Below are 12,605 nucleotides of genomic sequence, written 5' to 3'. Positions count from 1 at the left end.
AGAAAAGATACAAATCATATTAAAAATGTGATATGCCAAAGGAAATAATGGAATAAAACTATTAAAATATAATCCATGAAAACTTTCTAGCAATAACAGATCTAAATCTACATTTTCAAAGAGTCCACTTGGTATCAGAGATATTATATCAAAAGACCAATTCTAAAACATACAGGAAAAAAAAATCCCCAGGGCCACCAGGAAAAAATGATCAAATAACTTAAAAAGCAAAAAAATTAGCCTGGGATTAGTCCCCTCAAAAATAACATATACAGGGGTACCTGGGTGGATCAGCTGAGTGTCTGACTTTGGCTCAGGTCATGATCTTGTGGTTTGTGAGTTTGAGCCCTGAATTGGGCTTGTTGCTGTCAGTGTAGAGCCTGGTTGGGATCCTTTGTCTCCCTCTCTCTCTCTGCCCCACCCCCGCTCACACTTTCTCTCAAAAATGAAAATAAACATTTAAAAAGAGAAAAAAAACCCCACAACATATATAGCTAAGTAACAAAGGAGTAGCATTTTCAGAAAACACAAAGAAAATGTAAACAAAGGATTGTATATCCAGCCAAACTGTCCTTCAAGTATAGAACCATTTTTTAATTATTTTTTTTTAATGTTTATTTAGTTTTGAGAGAAAGAGACAGAGTGTGAGTGGGTGAGGGGCAGAGAGTGGGAGACACAGAATCTGAAGCAGGCTCCAGGCTCCAGGCTCCAAGCCATCAGCACAGAGCCCGACGCGGGGCTCGAACTCACAAACTGTGAGATCATGACCTGAGCGAAGTCAGATGCTTAACCAACTGAGCTAGCCAGGCACCCCAAGTATAGAACCATTTTTGAACATGTAAAGGCTCAGAGAATATTATACCCACAAGCATGTCCTGAGCAATCTACTTGAGAACTCTCTGTCCAATCAATATGCAAATAAAAATGGGAAGAGATGAGAAAGGGAAAAAGGAAAGTGGTATGAGCAATAGGTAAGAGATAAAGGATGATATTAAAGACTAAAAGCTTTACAGTAAGCAGTTAAGTAAGAAACAGGTAAGGGGAAATATCATAAAAGGCATAAATATAAAGGCAAAAACTAAAACAAAAATAAAAACCTTCCTATATACAAAAATTATTTGAAAATAATGAAAACACACTGTGTGAAGAAAAAACCCATAGCAGTTAGAATATAATACACTTAATATTTAAATAGAAAATAATGTGACATATTGGAAATCAAGCACATAAACTTATACATACATGTGAGTGCACTTAATTCCTCTAATAAAAAATCCCATACAGCTCACAATGACCCAATTATATGTTGTATAAAAGAGACATAAATAAAAATAATTGCTAAAGGCTAAAATTAAAAAGATGGACAAAAGCACTTCAGGCAAATGGAAACAGTAACAAAACAGGGATAGGGGTATAGATGCTACAACTAAGATACAAGCCAAAAAGCATGGCAAAGGAGGAAACTTTTAGTGCTATAAGCCGCAATTCAAAATGAAGAATAAGTATAAATACCTATGAACCAAACAGCTTTGCCTTTATAAAGTAAAAAGTATAAAAGATATAAATAGAAACACATTAACAATATGAGATTAACATGCCACTTTCAGTATAAGATCAAGCTGACCAAAAAAAAAAAAAAAAAAGGGGAAGTAAAGGTACAGGAGACCTAACAACACCAACAGTACATATCTAACTTTACCATGGCTAATAGAAAATACACCTTCTTCTCAAATACATATACGATATTCATTAAAAATTAATATTAGGTCACAAAGAAAACATTAACAAGTTCTACTGGAATAAAACAATAACAAAACTGATTATGATGCAATTAAACTACAGATCATTAACATTAGAGAACAAAAAAGCCTATTAAACAACAGTTTAATATCTGAAAAATCTATTAAACAACTCTTGGGTAAAAGAGGAAATACAAATAAAATGAAAGAATTCTTTAAAAATAGTCATAATGAAAACGCCACATATCAGAATCTGCAGGATATATTTCAAGCAATCAGAAGAAAATTCACTTTTATCAACAGAAATAAAAGAATAAAAACTTAAAAATTAAATCCCTAGATGAAAAGCTAGAAAACAAGGTAAATAATCAGAAGCACAAGAACGGAGCTCATTAAAAGCAAAAATCAAGGGGCGCCTGGGTGGCGCAGTCGGTTAAGCGTCCGACTTCAGCCAGGTCACGATCTCGCGGTCCGTGAGTTCGAGCCCCGCGTCAGGCTCTGGGCTGATGGCTCGGAGCCTGGAGCCTGTTTCTGATTCTGTGTCTCCCTCTCTCTCTGCCCCTCCCTCGTTCATGCTCTGTCTCTCTCTGTCCCAAAAATAAATAAATGTTAAAAAAAATTTTTTTTAAAAAAAAAAAAAGCAAAAATCAATGAGGTAGAGAAAAAACATTAAATATAAATAACAAAAATTCCTTTTTTGAAAAAAAATTAAAATATATGAACCATGAGCTAGTTTAATCAAGAGGAAAAAATAAAGGAAGCAAAATTATATAAAATAAGGAATAACCAGGGGAAAGTAACACCAAAAGAGAAGAAATTTTTAAGAGACTACTTTGCAGACCTGTATGCAAATAAATTTGAAAATCTACCTCAAGTGAATCATTTCTTAGAATGAAACAGTCTCACAAACTGTTATATAACATTAGACATAAAAAGCTTAAACAAACTGATCACAGGAATGAAAGTGCAAATGCTATCAAGAAATTTCCCCTATAAGACACACAAGTCCATAAGATTTCACAGAATTCTATACACCCTACAAAAACCAGATAGTCTAAATGCTCCAAATATATTGCTCCAAGGCACTGAAAATGAAGGAAAATTATCTAAATCTTTTATTAAGCAACCAAAATATCGATACCTAAAATTTGATAGACAACATAAAAATGAAAATATAGGTGAATATTATGCTGTGCTTCCTGACCTATATCCTCTTAAGTTATTTTTAAGTCAAAAATGGCTTCTGTGCATATCGTGATTCTTAATGTCTTACCTGAGAAACTAAGATAACTCTTGGGTGGGCACTGCACTGTTCAATCAACATTAGCTACTATTATTATTAAACACCCCTATCTTCATGGAAATTAAAATTGAATAAAGCCAACAGAAATATAAATACATATTTTACAGTAAGTATGCTATTATATTGCTTGTTCTTTTCAATATTAACTTAAATCATATGCATTTGCTGATTCACTCACCTTATGAAAATAAATTCATCCTTTACTGAAATGCCAGGAAAAAAGTGTATGTTCTCAAAGTTCTCAGAGTCAGACCTTTTCATAATAAATGTAGAAGCTGGCAAACTTTTTCTTTAAAGCTCAGATACCAAATACTTTAGACTTTAGAACTCCCCAGTTGTAGCTTGAAATGTGCCACAGATGACACATAAATGAATAACTGTGGCTGGGTGCCAATAAAATTTTATTCATGGAGACTGACATTTGAATTTCATATAATTTTCACCTAACAAAGTAAGATTGTTTCTTTTCAATCATTTGAGAATGAAGAAACCATTCCTAGTACAAAGGCCCTATAACAACAGGCAAGAGACCAAATTTGGCCAATATGCTATATAGTCTGCCAACCCGACCTAATAAAAGGCAGAAACTCCATTCATAGTATAACAAACATACATTTTGCATCCGGTTTCTGGAAGTTGGGTAATATATGAAATTTGGCATTATTGGCTCTCCGAGGACCTTTTCAATTCTAATACTTGCTGATATTTTCAAGCTCATATTTTTTAATGTTTATTTTTGAAAGAGAGAGTGTAAGTGGGGGAGGAGCAGAAAGAGAGGGGGATAGAGGATCCAAAGGTCTCTGTGCTGACAGCAGGGAGCCCGATGTGGGGCTCAAACTCACAAACCCTGGAGATCATGACCTCAGCTAAAGTCAAATGCTCAACCGACTGAACCACACAGGAGCCATTTCAAGCTCATTTTCATGGGACTTCCCTTTTGGCAATGCTCTAGTAATCTAAACTCACCATGTGAAGACAGCTTTGGTGCCTTCTCTCTGACCTACAGTAAGTTTTTACTTTATGTCCTTTCTCTTTCTGAATAAATTTCAGATTGTTTGAGTTAGCATAGTCTACCTCTTGACTTATTTATTTCTGACAGACAGAGCGTGAATGGGGGAGGGACAGATAGAGAGGGAGACACAGAATCTGAAGCAGGCTCCAGGCTCTGGGCTGTTAGCACAGAGCCTGATGCATGGCTCGAACCAGTGAACCATGAGATCATGGCCTGAGCCGAAGTCAGACGCTTAACCAACTGAGCCACTCAGGTGCCTCACCTATCCCTTGATCTCTAAACTAATGTAACAATCTTCTAACTGGTGTATTTGCTATAAACTATCCCATATAATGCTTTCATATCAATCTTCCAACACAGTGTGAATACCTTTGCTGACTGCCCACTGTCTTAAATTTAAAAAAGAAAAAAAAGGCTAAAACCTTCAGCTATAACCTTTCAAGATACTCCACTTTATGGCTACTACACATCTCTAAAATTTTACCTATTTCTTCTTCTTCTTCTTCTTCTTTTTTTTTTTTTTTTTGTTGTTTATTTGTGAGAAAGAGAGAGTGAGCAGGTAAGGGACACAGAGAGAGGAGGACAGAGGATTGGAAGCAGGCTCAGCACTGATAGCACAGAGTCCGATGTGGGACTCGAACTAACCAACGGTGAGAACATGACCTGAGCCAAAGTTGGACGCTTAACTGACTGAGCCACCCAGGCCCTCCTAACCTTACCTACTTCTATCAAGTGAATTCTGTTCACTGCTACAAGAACACATTATGGATTCCTATGCCTCTGCTCCTCATTATCATGTCCCTCTTTTTCTCTAAATCCCACCATTCTTTAAAGATCCTGTTGTGTTCCTTCTCTTCCAATAGGCCTTTGTGATTGATGCAATCCTCTGTGATCTGTCCTCCTCTTTCAAATTTTATTATGTTTATTACAAATTATTAACAAAAATTTAAATCCGTGACTGGTACATTTTCTCACCCAAGCTATCAAACCTTGGAGGACAAGGAAAAATGATTCTGTGCTTAGCATAGTATCTTAAAGCTTTAGGAGTTCAGTTAATGCTTGTTGTTAATGACAATTAAGAAGTCCAGTATCAAATGCATTTTAATGAAGTTTCAGAAACATAAGAATAGAAATTAACAAGCTAAAAACAATATATATCCCAAACAAGAATGCCACTTACTTTTACTAATATATCTTTAACAACTTGATTGCTATCATTATGAACGCTGATATAACTGGAAAAGGTCTCTCCCAAAAATATATTCCTGTGAAATAAAATAAACTTTTAGGCAGATGCATTCGAGTTTTAACACAAATATTCTACTTGAACACCACTGAGAACTTTAAATGGAGAAGAATTTACTAAAGGATAGAAATCAGTTGAAATACCGCTTCAGCATTCCTTTGTGTACCTTAGACAGCTCATTCATTACCCAGTACAATTCAAAATACTGACTTATTCTATAAAACATGATATATATCTAGCCCTCAACTACTGCACAGCCAGTTTCCTTAGATATAAGCCACTAAAATCAGATCCATGTTAAAGGTCTTTTGACTAATTACTTAAGAGGCTAGAAAAAGACAATTTTTGAAATAACTTATTCCCTGAATCTAGAGGAGACCCAAGTAATTGGTATCAGTATTTTTTACCAATTTGTTTTATTTTTCTAAGTTGTTCTAATACAAATAATGATTACTGGATTTACCTTATGCTTTTATTGAAGTATACTTTATAAAAATACATGTTTATAAATATGTATTACAAAAAAATACAAAAATATTTTACATGAATTTTTTATATGAATGTATTTCCAAGCTTTCAAGACACTAGTCACATTCTGTAAACCTTTTTTTAAAAACCTGAAAAATTCCATGTGGTCTTAAACACTCTCAGTTGCAAACACAGTGAAACCAGAAGCTTCTACCTCATTAATAAACTAGAATAAGAGAAGAGCTAGCATTAAGAAGGAATAAAAATTGAGAGTTCCTAATAAAAAGATAAGTCTGATAACTTATGCTGGGAAAGAGCTGTGTAAGTGAACAAAAAGTTGCTTCTGAAAGACATTTAGATTAAGTCAGTTAAAATAAAAGGAATACATGGTCATTAAAAAATACAGTAAGATCTAAAGAAAAAAGTTAAAATTTTATCATCCTAGAAACCCCTATTCATATTTTGGTAGGTTTCTTTTCTTTCTTTCTTTTTTTTTAAATAAAAACTGCCCCGAATCATATAATATAATTTTGGTAAAAGTTTTTTTTTTTTTTTTACACCACTTAAATGTACAGGAGTATTTTTCCATTCCATAGTTATTTTATGAAAACATAATTTGTAATGGCTTTGAAGTACCGTTGCATGCTTTATGTCAATGTTATCATTCTTACCCAAAATTCTGTGGTAAAGTCAACATTTCTCCCAACATTAAAATTTCTGCACCATTTACGGTTGAAGGATCATCTCTCATGAGTTGGTTAAAGAGATCTCCTATAGAAAGAGAAAAACAGAAAATTCTAACATCTATGTTTTAAGTTTTACTTCCATTAAAGAAATAGCTGGGAGAAATATTTAATTAAAAAATATTTAGTTTGTAACCTTCACTACAACAAATGTGTGCCAAAAAATTCTACTTTCACAGAGAATGAACACTTCAGAAACAAAGGAAAATGAAGGTCATGAAATATAAAATATAGATAACTCCAATAATTTTAAATAAAGGGAATGCTAATACACATGTTGATGGAACATTTGAGGATAAATAAAATTTTAATATCATGACTATGAATATACTCCTCTTGTTGCCATAGGAAAGCAACAGTCTCTTGGCTAAGAAATTATGAGTGAGACCTACCACTTAGAAAGCCACCACTCACATCATATAAAACCAGACAATAAAGAATGCAGCAAAGAGCATGAGACTGGCAAGACTATGCTTATTGCTAGGTAATACAGGCAGTCCAGGCTGCAACTTTTCCCTAGGTGCAAACAGAACAAAGCATACCAGGTAAGTCCTTTTCTTCACATGTTACTGGAATATTGGTGAATAAAGTAGGTTTAGTTAACCGCATCACTGTGAATTAAAAAAAAAAAAGAAGAAAGAAAAATATTAATATTGCTTTGGGCCAGTATTCCCAAGTTGAGAGTATATTTCAATTCCATACTAACATCAAATATAACCTAAAAGCTTCCTAAATATTATGTACTTCCCCAAATAACACTAAACTATTATTAAATATTACTAAAATAATTTATAACAAAAAATCTTACATGATTTATTTACAACCTCATTATAAAACTGTAAATGTAATATACCACATAATAGAAAAAGTGGAAAAGAAAGGAATTTTAACGCTTAAGGTATATGAGAACAAGACTTTAAAAAATATCCTGAGTGACTTCATTGTGAAAAAAATATCAGCCTTACAGAGAAAAAAGTTTTGATGCACCATCTTGAACATCAAACCATAATTTTACACCAAAAGAATCTTTGTGAGCTTTCTCTCTCAGTTCTAATCACTGGCCACTGGAAGTTCAATAAGTGGACCTGTAAGTAATATTTTTCTATACAGAAATTACAAAGGTATCACTTAACCTATAGCTCTTTAAAATTCCAATTAAAACTAAGATTTGTTCTTGGGACATAAAAGAATTTGTCTAAGTTTAGAAAAACAAGTAAAAATAAGCTAAGGAAATGAATGGGAAAAAATGAGGAAGAACTGGATTTACCATATATTAAAACATTTAAGTCTAAAATCAATTAATTGGTTTATTAATGTAAGACTATACAGATATATTAGTTTAAAAAAAAAGATTAGGATGCAGCCAAAGAAATCAACATTATAAACTGCTAGAACTGTTTAGCTATCTAGAAAAAATTTAGAAAATTAATATACAAATTCATTTCAAATATCAAGTAAAATGCCTACATATCAAATAGTTAACAGGCAAAAATTAAGCACAAAAAGGGAAAATTTATGTAATTTAGTTTAGTGTGGATAGGACATCCTAACTATTGAAACTATTGAAACATGCTAACTACTGAAAATCTTTTTCAATTATTTCTAATGACTGACATTTGATCACATCAAAATAAAGACCAAAATATAAAATTAAAAATCATACAAACTTGTAAAATATTTCAGAAAATGCAGAGGTACCTAAGTGACTCAGTTGGTTAAGTGTCCAACTCTTTCTTAGTTTTGGCTCTGGTCATGATCTATCTCATGGTTTGTGGGTTCAAGCCCCCTGTCAGGCTCTGCATTGACAGTGCAGAGCCTGCTTGAGATTTTCTCTTTCCTTCTCTGCCCCTCCCCTGCTCATGCTCTCTCTCTGTCTCTCTCTCTCTTTCAAAATAAACTCTAAAAAAAAATGTTCATTCAAATCAAACCCCCAAAACTTTAGACTATTGACCAAATGGTTATTCACAGTATAAGTGGTATTCATTAGCATATGTAAACATGTATCACCTAACTACTAACTAGTTATATCATTCATATTAAATTTAACACCTTTCTCATCTTGGTCTCAGCTTAAACATCATCTTTTCAAAAAAGAAATAACAGCTCACCTACTTCTTTCATAGCTCCTTGTATTCATCATGGACTGGTATATGTACTTATTTACAACACTATGATCCAAAGTCCATGAGGTTTAGGCTCTTTTTTTTTTTTTAATTTTTTTTCAACGTTTATTTATTTTTGGGACAGAGAGAGACAGAGCATGAATGGGGGAGGCGCAGAGAGAGAGGGAGACACAGAATCGGAAGCAGGCTCCAGGCTCTGAGCCATCAGCCCAGATAGGCTCTTATGTATTATGTTTAGTTTTGTGGCTTTGTTGCTTGACATAGGTTCTGGCACCTAGTATATTCAATAGATCTTTGCCAAATGAAAGAATCAGTAACTCATCCAAATCCTCAAGTAAATGGTATTTTGAAGATGTAAGTTTCATGAACCAAGGGCACCAAACAACGTTATATTAAATAGATGGCTTTTGAGAGGTGCCTGGCTGGCTCAGTTGGTAGAACATGTAGCTCTCAGTCTCAGGGTTCTAAGTTCAAGCCCCATGCTGGGTGTAGAGCTTACTTAAGTAAAGTAAAAACAAAATAAAATTAAAAATAAAATAAAGTGGGGCGCCTGGGTGGCTCAGTCGGTTAGGCGTCCAACTTTGGCTCAGGTCATGATCTCGCAGTTCGTGGGTTCGAGCCCCGCATCAGGCTCTGTGCTGACAGCTCAGAGCCTGGAGCCTGTTTCATATTCTGTGTCTCCCTCTCTCTCTCTGACCCACCCTTGTTCATGGTCTGTCTCTCTCTGTTTCAAAAATCAATAAACATTAAAAAAATAAATAAATAAAATAATATAAAATAAAATAAAATAAAGTAAAATCATAATATACATAGATAGCTGCTGATATAGGCAACAGATGTTAACCTTAAAATTTCTGAAATCACGTGCAGAGCTAATATTTAATGAGCATTTCCTAGTGCTAGACTGTGCTAAATATCACACATTCAAGTCTCAGGACTACAAATTTGGTACCACTGTCCACCTTTTATACATAAGAATAATGCTTCCAGAGGATAATTTGCCTATAAAAGATTATATAGGGGCACCTGGGTGCCTCAGTTAAGCATTGAACATTTGATTTCCGCTCAAGGTCCTGAGATGGAGTCCTGCATCAGGCTCTACCCTGGGCTGGAACCTGCTTAAGATTCTCCCTCTCCCTCTTCCTCATGTGCTCTCAAAATATATATATGTATATACATATGTATATATATACAAATATATATTTGCATATATATATATGTATATACATATATATATTTGTATATATACATATATATATTTGTATATATATACATATATATACATATACATATACACACATATATATACACATACACACACACATATATATGTTTATAAATTTTTAAAAAAGACTACGTATCAGGTGGCAGAATTAGATTTGAGCTCAGGTAAATTCACTTGATTCAAAAATAATTATCTGGGGGCATTGGGTGGCTCAGTTGATTAGAGGACTGTTGGTTATGGTTTAGGTCAAAATCTCAGGGTTTATGAGACAGAGCTCCACATCAGGCTCTGTGCTGCACAGAGCCTGCTTGGGATTCTTTCTCTCTCTCTCTCTCTCTCTCTGCCCCTCTCCTGATTTCTCGCTCTCTCAACATAAATAAATAAACATTAAAAAATAATTCTCTGTATGATTAATTATAAGCTTAGGGTCATAAACCCAGAATGTAAGGCCTTACCAGAAACATCTTATGGGAATTCAAAACAGGACTATATATCAAGCAGAATATTTAACAGGTAAAGATCACTGACCTGGCATGGGAAGTGTTCGGGTATCTGTTTCTAACTTTCTACTTCATTTTTTGGCTATTTAGGGTCTTTTGTGGTTCCATACAAATTTGAGGATTGTCTGTTCTAGGTCTGAGAAGAATGCTGGTACAATTTTGATTGGGACTGCACTGTAGATTGCTTTGGGTACTACTGACATTTTAACAATATTTGTTCTTCCAATTCAATGGAAAAGTTTTTCCATTTCTTTATGTCTTCTTCAATTTCTTTCATAAGTTTTCTATAGTTTTCAGCATACAGATCTTTAACATCTTTGGTTAGGTTTATTCCTAGGTATTCTATGGTTCTTTGTGCAATTGCAAATGGGATGGATTTCTTGATTTCTCTTTCTGTTGCTTTATTATTGGTGTATAGAAATGCAACCAATTTTCTGTACATTGATTTTGTAACCTGCAACTTTGCTGAATTCATGTATCAGTTCTAGCGGCTTTTTGGTGGGGTCTTTTGGGTTTTCACTGTAGAGTATCATGTCATCTGCAAAAAGTATAAGTTTGACTTCTTCTTTGCCAATTTGGATGCCTTTTACTTCATTTTGCTGTCTGCTGATGCTAGGATTTCCAACACTATGTTAATCAACAATGGTGACAGTGGATATCCCTGTCGTGTTCCTGATCTCATGGGGAAAGCTCTTCAGTTCATTTTTAATTAGGAAAGCAGATTTAAATTATGCACAACCTGAAGGGGATATAAAAGGGCTGTAAAAATGATATATACAGTTTTTCACAATCTAAATATCTAACACTCTAAGCTCACTTTTTACATTTATTCATTTATTTTGAGAGAGAAAGCACAACTGGAGGAAGGACAGAGAGAGGGGAAGAGAGAATCCCAAACAGGCTCCATACCATCAGCACAGAGCCCGACTGTTGGCTCAAACCCACAAGCCATGAGATCATGACCTGAGCTGAAGTCAAACACTTAACCAACTAAGCCACCCAGGCTACCCTCTAAGCTCACTTCTAACACCAAGTGGTCTTTATTCCCCATTTTTTTTTTTTCATTTCAGAAGAAGCTAAATCTTAACACAAAATACACTCTCAAATCTTGAAACACTTTTTTAAAAGTGTCCTTGAAAACACATGATTTCACTCATAAGTGGAATTTAAAAAACAAAACAAACAAGCAAAAGGAAAAAAAAGAGACAAAGCACGAAACAGACCTGTACAGAGAACAAATTAATGGTTACTAGAGAGGAGGTGGGTGGGAGCATGGGTTAAATACATGAAAAGGATGAAGGAATGCACCTGTTGTATTGAGCACTAGGTATTGTATGGAAGTATTGAACCACTCTTTCGTACACCTGAAACTAATATTACATGTATGGTAACTAATTGGAATTTAAATTAAAAATTATAGGGGCTTCTGGGTGGCTCAGTCATTTAAGCGTCCAACTTTGGCTCAAGGCATGATCTCTTGGTCCGTGAGTTCAAGCCCTGCATCAGGCTTTGTGCTGACACCTCAGAGCCTGGAGCTGCTTCCAATTCTGTCTCTCTCTCAAAAATAAACATTAAAGAGAAAAAAAAAAAACTTATAGAAAGTGTCTTTGAGTTCACCCAAACATGTAGCCAACTTATTTGCTTATTATATGCTCAAATTTCCATTGTGTATCAAAGTCTTATTGAGGCTAGTTTTTGCTGATTCTATGATTTTTATGGTATGAGACAATAAGGGGGTTGGTAAAAAACAACCCTCTATTAAAAATAAAAAGTTCCCAAACTGGTATTAAAAATATATTTTCTTCAGGATCCCCTGAGTGGCTCAGCGAGTTAAGTGTCCGACTTTGGTTCAGGTCATCATCTCACAGCTCCTGAGAGCGAGCCCCGTATCTGGCTGTCTGCTCCAGATACGCTCCAGATCTCTGTGCCCCTTTCTCTGCCCCTCCCCAACTTGCCCACATGCTCTCCCTATCAAAAATAAATAAAAATTTAAAAAAAGAAACCTTTTAAAAATATGTTTTCTTCATATTTTCAAAGAGGGTAAAAATCAGCAGGGGTGGAGGTGGGGATAGTAGTGGGTAAGAAACACTATCATTTTATGGACTCAAAGAAAACTACTATAAAGCACAGTTCATTATAATGCAGATTCTTAAACACAAACTGGGAAAGCCCTGTTAGTAATATAAAACTATCTCATTATTTGAAGGAAGATCCAAAGTATGCCCCTATCAAATGCAGACTTAAAA

General features: G+C 34.5%; 1 protein-coding gene across 4 annotated transcripts in view; it reads right to left on the bottom strand.

Annotated features, from left to right (window-relative positions):
- The window catches only part of TRAPPC13 (trafficking protein particle complex subunit 13), a 40,131-nt gene that overhangs the window by 21,796 nt on the left and 5,730 nt on the right, over positions 1 to 12,605 (bottom strand). For all 4 annotated transcript variants that reach the window (XM_047858337.1, XM_047858347.1, XM_047858356.1 and 1 more), the window contains exons 2-4: positions 7,054 to 7,122; positions 6,440 to 6,539; positions 5,235 to 5,319 (exon numbers count right to left, since the gene is read on the bottom strand). In XM_047858337.1, the coding sequence (XP_047714293.1) occupies positions 5,235 to 5,319; positions 6,440 to 6,539; positions 7,054 to 7,122 (254 nt within the window). The remainder of the gene's footprint in view (positions 1 to 5,234; positions 5,320 to 6,439; positions 6,540 to 7,053; positions 7,123 to 12,605) is intronic.

This window comes from Prionailurus viverrinus, chromosome A1 (assembly GCF_022837055.1).
Source record: "Prionailurus viverrinus isolate Anna chromosome A1, UM_Priviv_1.0, whole genome shotgun sequence".
In the NCBI taxonomy this organism is placed as follows: Eukaryota; Metazoa; Chordata; class Mammalia; order Carnivora; family Felidae; genus Prionailurus; species Prionailurus viverrinus.
Note: the sequence above shows the minus strand (reverse complement) of the source record. Positions and strands in the feature narration are given on the sequence as shown.